The sequence below is a fragment of the Hordeum vulgare genome, chromosome 4H (genome assembly GCF_904849725.1).
Source record: "Hordeum vulgare subsp. vulgare chromosome 4H, MorexV3_pseudomolecules_assembly, whole genome shotgun sequence".
NCBI lineage: Eukaryota > Viridiplantae > Streptophyta > Magnoliopsida > Poales > Poaceae > Hordeum > Hordeum vulgare.
In genome coordinates this window covers 523,012,779-523,029,699 of record NC_058521.1, presented here as the reverse complement: position 1 = coordinate 523,029,699, position 16,921 = coordinate 523,012,779, and the positions used below count along the sequence as shown (strand labels likewise).

General features: G+C 44.9%; 1 protein-coding gene across 1 annotated transcript; it reads right to left on the bottom strand.

Annotated features, from left to right (window-relative positions):
• Positions 1-2,135: 2,135 nt before the first annotated feature.
• LOC123449254 (probable E3 ubiquitin-protein ligase ARI2) lies at positions 2,136-7,254 on the bottom strand. The gene is made up of 7 exons (XM_045126400.1): positions 6,821-7,254; positions 6,686-6,718; positions 6,300-6,576; positions 5,315-5,795; positions 2,979-3,527; positions 2,685-2,875; positions 2,136-2,527 (listed from the first exon to the last, which is right to left on the bottom strand). The coding sequence occupies exons 1-7, from the start codon at positions 6,992-6,994 to the stop codon at positions 2,370-2,372; spliced, it is 1,863 nt and encodes a 620-aa protein (XP_044982335.1). The 5' UTR covers positions 6,995-7,254; the 3' UTR covers positions 2,136-2,369.
• Between the last annotated feature and the right edge of the window lie 9,667 nt (positions 7,255-16,921).

Genomic DNA, 16,921 nt, shown 5'->3' with positions numbered 1-16,921 from the left:
CTAAACGGGTCAGGCCCGGCAAGCGTCACGCCTAGGGCGTGCCTGAGCCTAAAGGTTGGGCATGCGGGTCGGCATGGCGCCCGAGCCTGAAGGCTGGGCATGCGGGTCAGCATGGCACGATCCGTTTTTCTTTTATGTATTAAAAAAAACATTAGATGCAGTTCAATGGGCTTAAAAATAAATTTAACAAGTTGAAAATATACGACTCAGTGTGCTAAACGAACCAACGTACTGGTCCGTTTAGTAACCCAGCCGTGTCTAGGCCACAGCCCGACTACTAAACGTGTCACTGCAGTCCGGCCGCCGTTTGGCCAGGACTGACGCACATTGGTAATCTAAACTCAATATGTGAACGCACACACACGGTTGGATCGTGTCAATTGTCCCAGAGTTGCTCAAGCCTTGGGGCAAGCAGCATACATGCCAAACGCTACATGCGATGGGAGGTGTGCGCCGGCTGGATTCGGTGGATGCCCATCCTTCCTCATGTACTAGCACCACCCTTATGCCGGGCGTCCGGGCCCCGAATGTCATGTAGCCGCTTGTCACGGAATCCCGCTGCAGTTTCGCTGTGGGTTTGGTCGCTCGCGCCACCTTCCCCTCCTTCAACTGTTCCTCAAGCAAGCATGGTCCGGCCCGGCGCCCCCCACGTCGCAATCGCACGCGGCCGTACGTCGTGCACGTACGTACCCAGGGCATCATTGGTCCAGGGGCATTTTTTTCCTTGCACGGCTATTCGTTCTGCTGGACCAATCTTTTGTGCTTCGTGCCATGATGTAACGGCGGTATGTATTTATCGCACGCATTGCACGGCGGAGGCTTCATGGCCAACGGAAAGGTACGACATCATGCTGGTGTCGCCACTAGTGGTAAGTTTTGCCGTCTCTGGTTTCCGGCATTCATATGTGTTGGCAAATGAAGGACTCCTGAGCAGTGGCCAGTTACTCATTTTAGGGCGTCTCTGCTTAAGCGCGGAGGAAGAAGGTAGACAGACGTCGCTGCTGTTTCCTTCTCCCCACTTGGTTCACAATGATTATTAGCATGACCAGTAGGATTATAAGATAAGATGCACACCCCTTCTACAATGATGCTGTCAATGACAACCAGGGGAGCTGCGCCCGTACGTGGTAATAACGACAAGAGTGGCCTCGATTAAGAGAAGCTATTGGAATCTCGGTGGAGTGATTAAAGAAACATCCCGGCGACAGACATGCCGGGGGTCTCATATGCTCTTGGTACGTAGAATAGCTGCTGGAAAGAGCAGGTGGAGCAAAGGAAAGGAACCACACCGATGCAGTGTGATGTGGCTAGTGCAAGCGCGCATACGAAACCAGCTCCAGTGGGATTTGATTACTCAAGCCTCCTCAGTTCGAGATCCGGGAAAGATTCTTCTCGTCGGTCTTCCAAGCTGTCAGAGAGAGCGCTTAACGCCTAGAGCTTACCAAATTACGGCCGTGGCAACGGTGTCCTATCTGCAAGTCAATGGGCGTGCAGGGCTCGAGCATTTCCCATTAGATATACCGAGCGACCAGAGAGGAGGGACAACACAAATCCAAAGGAAAACACGGGAGAGGACAACGTGGAGTGTTCTTCCACGCACCCGGTAGATTCCCAGGTGATGCGCGTAGTACAAACGCACCATCGGGTCGCCATATGCAGCGTGTCCCTTTGCATGGGTCATAGGAAGCCACGGCGCGTAGTACGTAGAGTAACTTCCAAAATGGTATGTTCGCAGTTAGCAGAGCTCACAAAATCTCGGAGGAAACATACCTCAACACCGAAGATGTTGATGTGCATTTCCCCCACCTCAATCCTCCACAGGCAGCATCTCACATTTCTCAGCGGGAAAATTAACTCCCAGGATTCCAACTTTGCGAGTTTGAATGGGAATCAAGGACGACTACGACCACAAGATGGTTGCTGGTTAAAATGCTACTCTTGCCTTGCACGAAGCTAGCATGTAGTCCCATCTTTTATCCAGTTGGTAGTACTCACTTTCCAGTTTTATAAGTAAATAGGAAGCCAGCGTCCCAGAGAGCTTGAAGCAGTTACTTCTACAATAAATTTGCAATTTGCAGCACAAACATAGTAGAACATGTCTAGAGTTCTCTTCCCCCCCCAAAAAAAAAGTCATCTTCTCGCTCAAGGGGTAGATTTGGCATTATAGGAACTATGCACAACGGCATCATGTCATGTCATGATATACAAGAGGACAAGTTGAAAGTTTTGCTCTATTGGTCGGGATCACAGCCCCAGGGCGAGGTTGCGGCCCTAGGGCAACAAAAGAGAACACAAATTCCTTTATGTAGCTGAAGAAACACAGGTCAGCTGTACAGTTGCAGCGGAATGTTCCGTCAGATACTGGAGCTTCAGATCTTGTCCGCCACTTCGGCTGGCACGTTGAGATCAAAAAGAGCACCGCCGCCATGAGCATCTCTTCTTTCTCTCTTGTGAGACGGGCGTCCACTGTTGTCGGAACTTGATCCGTGCAGCTGAAGAATAGGTCGCTTTCCCGTAAGAGATGAGCCTAAGGTGGGTAGTAAAATATGCATCAGCAACCAGAAACAGCTAACCTCAATTAAAAAAATAAGCAACCAGAAAGAGCCAATGACTAACTCTAGTATGGTGATCCTTCTCATATGAATTTAAGCCTTGATAAGAAGGAAATATTGCGAGTTAAATACCTGATTCACTACATAAACCAGGTTGACTCTTGTGTTCATCCTGACTACATTTCATAGATGGCGAACTTTGTTCAGCAGAGTCCAAACTAATATGGAGCTCTGATGCTCTATCGAGACCCTTGGATTTGTATGGGGCAATATTATGAGGCGTGCGGAGAGGGTACAACAAATCATTCTCAATGCACTGATACCTGCAAAGCAATACACAGTTAGTACAATTTACTTTGCACAAACACTGGCTAAACATATTTTCTCAAGGTAACTGACAGGGACTTTGTTGAGCAGAGTTCTTACATTTGCTTGCAGAGCCTATCTACCACATTGGAAAGATTGATAACATGCTTCATTGTATCCATAACCTCCTCGTCGCTAAAATTTTGAAAATCCTTCTCAAGGAAGCCAGATAACCTTTCAACATTGAACTCTAATTGTTGTTGCTGATCCTCAAACAGATTCTGCTTGAGTTCTCTTTCCTCAGGAGTCATCTCATCCTTGAAAATCTCATCACCAAACATGTAGAATGCAAAAGGATAAGAATATGAAAGAACACGCCTTGATCTGAAAAGCCTGTTCAGTCCATTTATCACCCAAGAGTAATCTTTTATCTTGGAATCCTTATTTTCAGAAATGGATATCTTCCACTGGATGTCGCGCTTAAGCTTTGCTTCCTGCTTAAGAGAATCAGTATGAGCCTTGTATCTGTTGTGGTAGTGCATATATCGATAAAGGTCTCGCCTTGCTTGCTCTGTTCTCGTTGACTGATCTTCTGTGAATCGGCCACAACTGTGTCCGCTAATACTTGACCATGTGTGATCTCTACCAGTAGCACCACCACATAACCAACTGCGTCCAAAATACACAAAATCAGCAAATAAAACTCAAACTTAAGAACAAGTGGGGAGAAGAGGAAAAAAGCTAGAAGAAAAATAAGAGCAGAGAACATCTTGATCAGTGTAGCATGTAACTTGTGGCGCAACTTAAATAACACACAAAACTAAAAATAATTCAGGAAAGATAACTGGTGACCAGTCGCTGGGGGCTGGATAGCAAGCAAACGGGTTTGCCTGGCAGTTTCACGTCATAACAAAGTTTTTTTTATGGCAGTCTCTGGCTGTCCTCAAAGTGGTCGGACCCTTTCCCGGACCCTGCGCAAGCGGGAGCTACATGCACCGGACAGCCCTTTTTTAGTCTCTGGCTGTCCTTGTCGCATTTTTTCCTTCCTAACAGAAACTGCCATGTGCCTCTGAGAAAAATGCCATGCATTCTAAGAAAAATGCCATGCGTTCTAAGAAAAATGCCAGGCAAAATGTTCGCAAATGCCATCTTCGGATCTTCCCCAGCGACCGTTCGCTGGATGGGTCCAAATAATTTTATAACATGTCAGGCACGTGGTAATAAAGGCCTGTAATGACTCTTGACAGTACAACTGAAGTCTGCAGTGTCTCGTGTATTACCTACTATGATCTATATATTTTCGATAAGGTACGTGCCAGACTACCAGAATTACATCTAGCAGTGAGCATGCTTGCATATATAACAATAATACTCGGTGCCTCATTACACAATTGGCACAGAACCGCTTTTGCTATTATATCCACACTCCATGAGTCGTAATCAGGGCAGGAGCTATGAATGATGGATAGAATACTCCCATAGTAAGGTTAGAGAAGCTATACGCCTATACCACTACAAAGACTTTCCTCCATATGCTATGAATTACTGGTAACAGCATGATACCAAACTTATTATTTCCAACTAGCAACAATTTTTCATTAATAACCTAAGCAATGGTCTCTTTATAGAAAATTATGGGGCTATAAATATGTCAGGAAACCATGTCCTTGCAAAAGAGCAATAGGTATCAAAGAGACAACAGTACATAGTTCACCAGCATCGAGGTACTATCTGCCCATCATATCACGATAGTATCCTAGTAGTACTGACCGAGTTGATTTAGTAACTCCGTATATCTGAATGCACTGCAAATACAATTGAAGCATCTGAGGCTGCATCAATCGAGGATACACAATGTAAGGAATTGCTAGATCTCCAAACTGCTCGCCTTCACCAAGGTGGGTTTTCGCTGGTCCTATATCCTAACTAACAGTTAGCAGGAGATCCACTATTCTGCATCCCGAAGATCAAGGGCCACAGCAATCATTCCAGCTAGTTTGTTCATGGGTTGGGAGCGGGAGTTCAAATCTAGGAGGTTGAATTCCCCCTTGTTCCTCAGTAGCTCAGTGGTAGAGCGGTCAACTGTTAACTGACTGGTCGTAGGTTCCAATACTACTCGGGGAGATTTGATTAATTCTTTAATGTAAGAATAACGAATTGATCTGAAGGTTTGATTTGACCCTTGGGGGTAGGTAATCTGTTCCCTATCTTTGTTTCTATATCACCGCATTCTGTTCTATGATTCATTTCAACATCATTACTCATTGGAAAATATGTTCACGCTTACATAAAGCAGGAAAGTAGGAAGACAAGATGTGTGTGGTGCTTTCAGTTTGTATGAACAAGTATCAGGTAAAATAAAAGAAGGTATCGATATAACAATAGTGCATCATTAACTGCCAACAAATGGAACTATATGTAAAACATAAATGTTGAAGCAGAATACGAAAACTCACCAGAATGCTTGTCCACATATACATGCAACCAGGTTGCAGCCACCATTCTTCTCCACAGGTTTATGACACTTGGGACAGGGCTTAGTATTTACTGTTATCCAATTCACAGTCTCTGATTCATCACGACATTTCTTGATCCAAAGCTCCCACATCACACAGGAACAAGGGGAATGTGCTTCTGAGGAGCAATTAAAACAAAACTGGCGTCCACATGTACATTCCACCTCGCAATGAATATCACCCTTGACACGTATAGCATTTCCACAATGTGGTGTGCTGGGGCACCACTTGACTGTATCATTGTCCTCGATATAAGATTCCAGTAAAAATCTTTCAAAGCGCTCAGCAATATCTGGGCGCTTTGCACTTACTAACTTCCGTACTAACGCTTCATCACAGATGGCATTGCACTTTGGAGCCATGCACTTGACACGCCTACTCTGCCCCTCATTTATTTTCACAATGAAATATTCTGTCCAACCTGATGAAACACACATATTAGTGCTGTTCAGGAAGAAATGATATAGCAATGCTAATTCACAGGGTGTGGTAGGCGTGGAGGTAGGGAGTTGTATAGTTGATATATTCTACACTGGTACTTAGGGCCAAAATTCTTAATAATAGATAGTAGATTACATGAAGTAACACAATGATTATTCTTGCGACTAGGAAGTGATATCCTCTGCTTCCCTAGGTTAATTGTGTGCATGAAGTACAAGTACAGGTGGTCCACAATCATACAGAGCTAAATGAATATGATAAGTTGCGCCATTTTCTTCAGAAGTAGGATAATAAGACATTTGTTGATTTGTCGCTCCTAATACACGAATATCACACTGCTGATTAGCACACTTGTAAGAAAGCAAAGCATTCATCCGAAAATGCAATCGTGCAATCTTTCTACCAACATATAAAAGCTATAGCTAGCACATATGCAAAGCTTCATATAAACAACAAGCACTTGTTCTCAACGACTACTACTCACATTCATTGCAGTAGTTGTGGCCGCAGTCCATATGGGAAGCGGACGAGAGGGGCACATCATCGTAGCAAACATTGCAGGTGACCTCCGTCGCAGAGGGCGAACCGGCATTATTAGCGGTTCCGAGAGGAATACCAGCCTCGGAAAAGAGCCTATCCCTCCCCTTCTGATCGAGCAGCTCGAATATCCTCTCCACATCCCATCGGTAGTGAATTAGAAGCGTCCTTGCGTGGTGCTCCTTTAACCCTAGCAGATCCATCACCTTCCTGAGATCCTCCCTCTACAGACCCCAATCAGCCAGAACAAGTTTACAAAACAAAGCGTCAGCATCCGGAAATCGCTTAAATCCTGGAAATAGAATGGGGGGAGCCGTCGGGCCACATAGTCACCTGCGCCGCCAAGAGATACTCCTTGGTGATCACCTGCAAGCACAGGCAAGGAAATAACCCGTCAGTAGGAGAAGCAATCGGGGGCGCCAATGGGCGGAGAGGGCCAGGGGAAAGACGGGCAAGCGAGGCGCGTACGGAGGAGGAGGACCAATGGCAGTCCTCGAGGTTGCCGTCCTCGAGGACCTGGAGGACGGACTCCTCTAGGGCATCGTCCTCCTGATCGCTCAGGTAGCAGTCGTCGTCGTCGTCGTCCTGCTCGTACTCCGGCGACGACGCCGGCTGGGACACTTCCTCGGCGTCGCTGCCCATCGGCTCAGCGACCGATCAGATCAGCCGAATCAAAACGAGCGACGGCGGCGCAAGGAAATAGGGGTTTCTAGATTGGCGGACGGAGTTGGTGGAAAAGGCGGCGGCGGAGCTGGGGAAGCGCGGGGTGGATTAGATACCGGGCCGGAGGGGGGCGGCGTGGGAGACGGGGACGGGGGGCGGCGGAGGAGGAGCTGGGAGGGGAGTGAAGGTGGGGGTAGCGGAGGCGCTGGGGCGTGGCCGGAATTGGGGAAGGGCTGCGCCTTTCGGCTGCTGCTGGTGCGGGTGAAGGGGGTAAGTGAAAAACTGCCAGGCACCGTTTTGGTTTTTTTAATGGGGAAAAGCTGGCAGTTGGCACACACCTACGCTCCGTGGCAGCACCCTAGGCGTCCGGCTTCGGCCCAGCTGTGAGTTTGGGCCTGTGTAGCAGGCTGGGCTTAGAAGGCAAGGTAAGACCTCAAGGGACAGCGAGAGTTTACACACGGGGGCGAATGCTGGTTGTGCCGTGCAATTTTTCTCTTTAACCCACCACACGCAACGGTTTTGTGTAAACAAACTCTGACGTTGTTGGACACCCGTTAGATATAATTGATGAACAAGCAATGCTCAGGTCTGATTCTAAGACTGTTTGGTTGTCGGACCCATTTCGTTGTGAGTTTGAGATCACACCCATGCAATTGGTCACGCTTCTAAATGTGTGTTTCATTTGTGATGACGATGGCGCTGATTGCATTCCTTGACATCTGAGATAAAAGGCACCAACTGCATCGATCTTAAGTTCTTGACCCGCATTGTGCTTGTTGTAGACCCGAAAATATCGTCGTCCAATCAATCCAGCGTGCATGCCTAAAATTCATGAAGTTCACTTTGTTCTTAGTTTTTGTATCCATGAACGGGAGAACATTTGTCCATTTGTGGCAAACTGGCGTGGCATAGGGTCCATTGTACCCGCTTCATTAATTCTCTAAAATCACTAATTGAGAAATATATTTTTCAAACATCACTTTCATCTTTTTTTAAAGTTTGGATAAATGATGCATTGTATGTGTCACTTGTTGCAATCTAAGAGGTTTTTTTCGTAGATCAGTATTTTTAAAATGTTTATCTCTTAACCATGTGTTTAAATTTCGAATCGATTTCATTGTTGATTTTCTCACGTTGAGATCTTCAAAATAGATCCCATGTTGATAGATTTTGATAAACTTTTTCTCGCAAAAAAAGACAAAAAAATTGGATGAAGAAACCGTGCCTCTTGTGATAGAAAAAACATGTTTTTTTTTGTTTCCGAGAGGCACAGTTCTGTGCCTCTCACAAAGACAAAACCGCGCCTCACGCGGATGCAAAACCGTGTCACTAGCGAAAAAAAAATAAAAAACACGATTTTTCGTTTTCGAGAGGCACGACCATGCCTCTCGCGTATGCCTCGGCATACTTTGGGCAGGGTTAGCCTTCGAGCCGGGCCGAAAAAGTCCGGTGCTAAAAACCCAGGCCTGAGCCCGTCCCGGCCCGACCGTTGAGCCTAAATATTGGGTCCAAGCTCGACCCAAGCCAGAAAAAGCCCGACTGGCATGACCCGATCACGGCGGAAAATCAGTATTCTTCAAGCCCGAGCCCGACCGCGTGGCTCAAATTCCAGGCCCGAGCTTGGGCCGATGACATGTTTGGAGGCCCGGCCCGGTTCGAGATTTTCGGGCCTGATCAGGTCGGATCGTCTGGACTGGGCTACCCATGGCAAGGTATACTCTCGTGGAAGCAAAAGTGTCCCTCTAGGGAAAGCAAAATCGTGTCTCTCACAAAAAAACAGAAAACACGTTTTCTCGTTTCTAAGAGGCACACGCGTGCCTCTCGTGAAGGCAAAATCGCGTCTCTCACGAAAAAACGACAGAAAACATATTTTTTCATGCAAAAAATGAAAAAAAAAATTCGTTGAAAAGCTAAAGAAGGACATGAAAAACCAAAACACAAAAAAAACAAAAAAAATTCTAAAATTTCAAAACCACGTGCAAAAAAAAGTAAAAAAATAAAATCCAAAAAAAATGCTCAGAACTCAAAGCACGACACGTAACGACAGCTGAGGACACGCTAAATGATGACTCGTGGGAGTGATCGCTGAAAGGTTCCCGAAGAAATACTCGATAACTAGTTGCTTTCTTAATTTTTTATGATTTTCCCAAGCCGAATAGAGCTTTGCTAGCCCGTGTGTTGTCTACACGCCTAACAAAGAACTCGATTATCGTTATGTTTTATTCAGCAGTCAAGTGTTCTTGTGTTGACTGTGATGGTATGAAGGGTAAGCTTCTCACAAAAATAAGGAAAGGCGGAATATAAGCCTAGAATGTTCTCAACTGAGATTATATATATATATATCTTAATTGATTTTGAGAAGAACCAATTTAAACATAAGAAATGCCAAATGACTTGGGATTAGCAAAACCGTACAAAAAGGGTAAGCCGAAGGTGAGTATTAAAATGATTGAGATCAATCATATCCACCAAAGAGACAAAACAAATCATTCGCAAAGTGCCACACGATAATTTTTAACAATACAGCGAGCTTCTGCTCAAGCCGAAACGAGCAAGACAAAGAAGAGGCGGCCAATTAGCTCACGATCCTCTGGCATGCAGAGATTTTTGTTGCCATCTTTCGTCCTATCATGAGGCATACCCATTTGGCTAACTATATATCAGTTTCATGGGCATTTTTTTTATCTTCTTGTTACAAGTGACATAAATATGTTTACTTTTCCCAAACTTTGTTGTGTTCCATTTGTACAAAATCTTGCATGTGATGGTATGGTTTGGTGTCAAACTCACGACGCGACGATTTGGCTCCCGGGCTCATCCGAGCCCGGATATGAACTATACATTTTTTTAGCAGTACATTGATTTGAAAAGAAAAAAAATCAATTTTTATGTAGTGCAAGATGTTTTTGTGCATGAACTTCGTGTAAAATTTTATGAACTTTAGACATTCGAGGAGCTCGTGGTAAAAAAAGACAAATTTTGGATGTCTCAAAAACTTTTGAAAATCACACTTTTCACGCCTGATTTTGTCTTTTTGCCACGAGCTCCTCGAATGTCCAAAGTTCACAAAATTTTGCACGAAGTTCACGCACAAGAACATCGTGCACCACAAATAGAAATAGAATTTTTTTAACATTTTTCTATTTCAAATCAAGACACTGTTCACCAGACTCAGATGAGCCCGGGCTCTAGATTAAATTATCGGTCAAACTTTTATTTTCTTTAAGTGAGCACCAGAAAAGATGCAAACATATGCACATCACCATACACATGCATGATGCAAGGAAATACTCACGAAACTATTGGACCCATGGAGCCTGAACATTGTACATTTCACTGTGGATCATTGCCGACCAGTATGCCACTTACAACCGGAAGAGTTTTAACAAAAGGTGAACATCATGGCTTCAAATCCGGGACTTAAGCCGGTGGAATTATGCATCCCATATTGGATATTTGTCTCCGACACTAGGCATTGGTTGGGTCACCGGGTGGCTAGGATTTGCCTCTATGCATCGTACTTTTTTACACGTGTTTTGTTGGGCCGGGGAAGAACGTGTCCGCGACAGTCATACAACAACAAAATATCATTAGAAAGTGGATGTGCTAAAGTTGTCACTCAAGTCAAAAGTTTAAACACCTCAAACGTTCGCTGTCAACAAAATTCATGTGTGCAAAACAATATGGTTACTTTTGTGACCTTCATTCATGGCGAAGGCCAAAGGATGAAGAACCTTGGCAAGGAGGAGGACGAGACTTTTTTATAATCTAAATTTTTATGCAGACCTTTGAGAACACTCGGCTTCGCCTAGTCAAGGAGACGGAGGCCGAGATTTCTTTATGTAGATGCCCACAAAATCGAAGATTGTTGTTTTGTGATGCTTCTCTTATAGAGATCCTAAGTAAGACTTGTAATCTCGTCCACGTGTTCATGCATACTAAATGGCGAACCGGGGGCAATGCTAAATGTGAAGCCAATTTCAGGTCGGTGACTCCTGGTGCAGTGCAGTGTGTGCTCACCGTGCTGCCCAGTTTTGCCATCGCGGCCCTGCGGGCGTCAAATAAGTTCTACAAAGATATTGACAAGGCCCGACTTCGACTCCCGTGGGTGCAAGATGAGGAGATCACCGTCAAGAAGCGCAAGATCAACTGGTGATCGGTCACCTTGCCGGTGGACAGAGGCGGCCTGGGATCCGAGACATGGAGCGTTTCGCGCGCGCCCTCTGCCTTCGATGGCTATGGATGGCCTGGCAGCACCCTAATCGACCATGGGTGGATAGAAGCACACCCTGCGATGAAAATGGCAGAAAAACATCCTTATGGAACTGCATCTGGCTCGGGGACCAGCCATTGCGACAGTGATTCCCAGTGATTCCTAGAGTTGTTCAACCACTCCTCCAGGAAGAACCACACAGTAGCAGAAGCACTACATGAAGGCCATGTTTGGATACTCTAACTCGGTTAGAGGTTAGAGTTATATTCTAACAGTAGAATAATCCTCAACTAACTCTAACCAAAGAGGTGTTTGGATGATAGGGTTAGATTGCCAATAAATACACTTTTTTCAATCATTTGGCTTCTTTAACCAGAATTTGGTGCGGTGGAGGTAGAGGAAAAAGTAACTTTTTCTGGTCCCACCTAACTCTAACCCAAATAAGCACCTCTTGGGTGGTTTAATTCTTTTGGTTAGGTTAGATACATCTAACCAACACTAACCCTCATGTTTAGATGTTTTCCGGTTAGTTCAGTCTAATCTAATAATTCTAACTCTAACCCATGGATCCATACAGGGCCGAAGATAGATGGATCCTGGACCCGTGGCAGGGAAACATCAACAAGCTCATCCCACAGTTTGTGTCACTCCTGCACTCAATCTGCAAAGATAACACTGCAATAACCGAGGAAGAAGAGGACAATATCTCCTGGAGAAGGGGTGGCCAGTACACGACGAAGTCAGCGTACGACATGCAATTTAATAGCCTACCAAGGGGCCCTTTACAACAGCTGATATGGAAGCTTTGGGCATCACGGAAGAACAAGTTCATCTGGCTCCACCATCACAACCGGCTATGGTGCAACGATCAGCTTGAGAGGAGGGGCTGGGAGAACAACTATTTCTGTTAACACTTCAACAGAAACCTGGAGTCCTCCTTCCACCTGCTATGGGAGTACCCACTACCGAAGACGATTTGGGCAACGACTGCAGCACGGAATGGTTGCACTTCACTATCCCCAACCAACGAGGGCCAATGCAGAACCACGACAGGGGTGATCACGGCCATCGTTGACAACTATTCGGCCGTCTCAAGAAAGGGAATCATGTTGGGGAATGTACCATGGGAAACAAAAATTTCCTACCCGCACGAAGACCTATCATGGTGATGTCCATCTACGAGAGGGGATTTCCGATCTACGTACCCTTGTAGATCGCACAGCAGAAGCGTTAGTGAACGCGGTTGATGTAGTGGAACGTCCTCACGTCCCTCGATCCGCCCCGCGAACCGTCCCACGAACCGTCCCGCGATCCGTCCCACGATCCGCTCCGATCTAGTGTCGAACGGACGGCACCTCCGCGTTCAGCACACGTACAGCTCGACGATGATCTCAGCCTTCTTGATCCAGCAAGAGAGACGGAGAGGTAGATGAGTTCTTCGGCAGCGTGACGGCGCTCCGGAGGTTGGTGGTGATCTAATCTTAGCACGGTTTCGCCCGAGCTCCGCAGAAACGCGATCTAGAGGTAAAACCGTGGAGGTATGTGGTCGGGCTGCCTTGAAAAGTTGTCTCAAATCAGCCCTAATAGCTCCATATATATAGGAGGAGGGGAGGGGAGGCTTGCCTTGAGGCTCAAGGAGCCCCAAGGGCTGCACCACCAAGGGGAGGAGGAGTCCTCCTCCAATCCTAGTCCAACTAGGATTGGAAGGTGGAGTCCTTCTCTTCTTTCCCACCTTTCCCCTTTTTTTCTCTTCTTTTGGTTTTTCTTTCTCTCTTGCGCAAGACAGCCTTGGGCTGACCCCACCTACTTGGTGCACCACCCCCAAGGTCCTTGGGCCCTCCCGGGTGGGTGGTCCCCCCTCCCGGTGAACATCCGGAACCCATTCGTCATTCCCAGTACATTACCGGTAATGCCCGAAAACCTTCCGGTAACCAAATGAAGTCATCCTATATATCAATCTTCGTTTCCGGACCATTCAGGAAACCCTCGTGACGTCCGTGATCTCATCCGAGACTCCGAACAACATTCGGTAACCAACCATATAACTCAAATACGCATAAAACAATGTCGAACCTTAAGTGTGCAGACCCTGCGGGTTCGAGAACTATGCAGACATGACCCGAGTGACTCCTCGGTCAATATCCAATAGCGGGACCTCGATGCCCATATTGGATCCTACATATTCTACGAAGATCTTATCGTTTGAACCTCAGTGCCAAGGATTCATATAATCCCGTATGTCATTCCCTTTGTCCTTCGGTATGTTACTTGCCCGAGATTTGATCGTCATTATCCGCATACCTATTTCAATCTCGTTTACCGGCAAGTCTCTTTACTCGTTTCGTAATACAAGATCCCGCAACTTACATTAAGTTACATTGCTTGCAAGGCTTGTGTGTGATGTTGTATTACCGAGTGGGCCCCGAGATACCTCTCCGTCACACGGAGTGACAAATCCCAGTCTCGATCCATACTAACTCAACGAACACCTTCGGAGATACCTGTAGGGCATCTTTATAGTCACCCAGTTACGTTGCAACGTTTGATACACACAAAGCATTCCTCCGGTGTCAGTGAGTTATATGATCTCATGGTCATAGGAACAAATACTTGACACGCAGAAAACAGTAGCAACAAAATGACACGATCAACATGCTACGTCTATTAGTTTGGGTCTAGTCCATCACATGATTCTCCTAATGATGTGATCCCGTTATCAAGTGACAACACTTGCCTATGGTCAGGAAACCTTGACCATCTTTGATCAACGAGCTAGTCAACTAGAGGCTTACTAGGGACAGTGTTTTGTCTATGTATCCACACATGCACTGTATTTCCAATCAATACAATTATAGCATGGATAATAAACGATTATCATGAACAAAGAAATATAATAATAAGTAATTTATTATTGCCTCTAGGGCATATTTCCAACAGTCTCCTACTTGCACTAGAGTCAATAATCTAGTTCACATCACCATGTGATTCCAACGAATCCAACACCCATATAGTTATGGGGTCTGATCACGTCTTGCTCGTGGGAGAGGTTTTAGTCAACGGTTTCGAAACTTTCAGATCCGTGTGTTCTTTACAAATCTTTATGTCATCTTATAGATGCTGCTACTATGTGCTATTCGGAAATACTCCAAATATCTACTCTACTATATGAATCCGTTTCACTACTCATAGTTATTCGGATTAGTGTCAAAGCTTGCATCGACGTAACCCTTTACGACGAACTCTTTAGCCACCTCCATAATCGAGAAAAATTCCTTAGTCCATCAGTTACTAAGGATAGCTTTTGACCGCTGCTAGTGATTCAATCATGGATCACTCTCTGTACCTCTCAACAGACTTCGAGTCAAGGCACACATCAGGTGCGGTACCCAGCATGGCATACTTCAGATTCTACGGCCAAGGTATAGAAGACGACCTTCGTCTATTCTCTTTATTCTGCCGGGGTCGGGTTTTGAGTCTTACTCAAATTCACACCTCACAACGCAACCAAGAACTCCTTCTTTGCTGATCTATTTTGAACTCCTTCAAAAACTTGTCAAGGCATGCATCTTGTTGAAACTTCTATTAAGCAATTTCGATCTATTTCCATAGATCTTTGATGCTCAACGTTCAAGCAACGCAATCCAGGTATTCCTTTGAAAAACTCCCTTCAAACAACCTTGTATGCTTTACAGAAATTCTACATTACTTCTGATCCACAATATATCAACCACATATACTTATCAGAAATTCTATAGTGCTCCCACTCACTTCTTTGGAAATACAAGTTTCTCATAAACCTTGTACAAACCCAAAATCTTTGATCATCTCATCAAAGTGTATATTCCAACTCCGAGATGCTTGCACCAGTCCATTGAAGGATCGCTGGAGCTTGCATACTTGCTAGTATCTTTAGGATCGAGAAAACCTCCTGGTTGTATCACATACAGTGTTTGCTCAAGGAAACCGTCGAGGAAACAATGTTTTGACATCCTATGTGCAATATTTCATAAATAATGCAGCAACTACTAACATAATTCTAACAGACTTTTAGCATCGCTACGAGTGAGAAAGTCTCATCATAGTCAACTGTTTGATCTTGTCGGAAACATCTTTGCGACAAGTCGAGCTTTTCTTAATAGTGACTTATCACCATCATCGTCTGTCTTCCTTTTAAAAAATCCATCTTTACTCAATAGTCCTATGACCATCAAGTAGCTCTTCCAAAGTCTACACTTTGTTTTCATACATGGATCCTCTCTCAGATTTCATAGCCTCCAGCCATTTGTCGGAATCCGGGCCCACCATTGCTTTCTTCATAACTCGTAGGTTCACTGTTGCTCAACAACATGACCTCCAAGACAGGGTTACCGTACCACTCTGCAGTAGTACGCGACCTTGTCAACCTACGAGGTTTGTAGTAACTTGATCCGATGCTCGATGATCACCATCATCAGCTTTCACTTCAATTGGTGTAGGCGCCACAGGAACAACTTCCTGCGCCCTGCTACACACTGGTTGAAGTGATGGTTCAATAACCTCATCAAGTTCTACCACCCTCCCACTCAATTCTTTCGAGAGAAACCTTTCCTCGAGAAAGGATCCGTTTCTAGAAACAAACACTTTGCTTACGGATCTGAGATAGGAGATGTACCCAACTGTTTTGGATATCCTATGAAGATGCATTTATCCGCTTTGGGTTCGAGCTTATCAGACTGAAACATTTTCACATAAGTGTCGAAGCCCCAAACTTTCAAGAAACGACAGTTTAGATTTCTCAAAACCTCAGTCTATACTGTGTCATCTCAACGGAAATACGCGGTGCCCTATTTAAAGTGAATGTGGTTGTCTCTAATGCATAACCCATAAACGATATTGGTAATTCGATAAGAGACAACATAGCATGCACCATACCAAATAGTGCGTGGCTATGACGTTCAGACACATCATCACACTATGATGTTCCAGGTGGCATGAACTGCGAAACAATTTCCACATTGTCTTAACTGCGTACCAAAACTCGTAACTCAGATATTCATTTCTATGATCATATCGTAGACAGTTTATCCTCTTGTTACGACGAACTTCACTCCGAAACAGAATTGAACTTTTCAATATTTCAGACTTGTGATTCATTAAGTAAATACTCTTGTATCTACTCAAATCGTCATTGAAGTAAGAACATAATGATATCCACTGCGTGCCTCAGCACCCATTGGACTGCATAAATCAAAATGTATCACTTCCAACAAGTTACTATCTTGTTTCATCTCAATGAAAACAAGGCCTTGCTCATGTGGTATGATTTGCATGTCACTAGTGATTCAAAATCAAGTGAGTATAAAGATCCATCAGCATGGAGCCTCTTCATGCAATTTATACCAACATGACTCAAGCGGCAGTGCCACAAGTAAGTGGTACTATCATCATTACCTCGTATCTTTTGGCACCAATATCATGAACATGTGTAACACTACGATCGAGATTCAATAAACCATTGAAGGTGATTATTCAAGCAAATAGAGTAACCATTATTCTCTTTTAAATGAATAATCGTATTGCAATAAACACGATCCAATCATGTACATGCTTAACGCAAGCACCAAATAACAATTATTTAGGTTTAACACCAATCCCGATGGTAGAGGGAGCGTGCGACGTTTGATCATATCAACCTTGGAAACACTTCCAACACG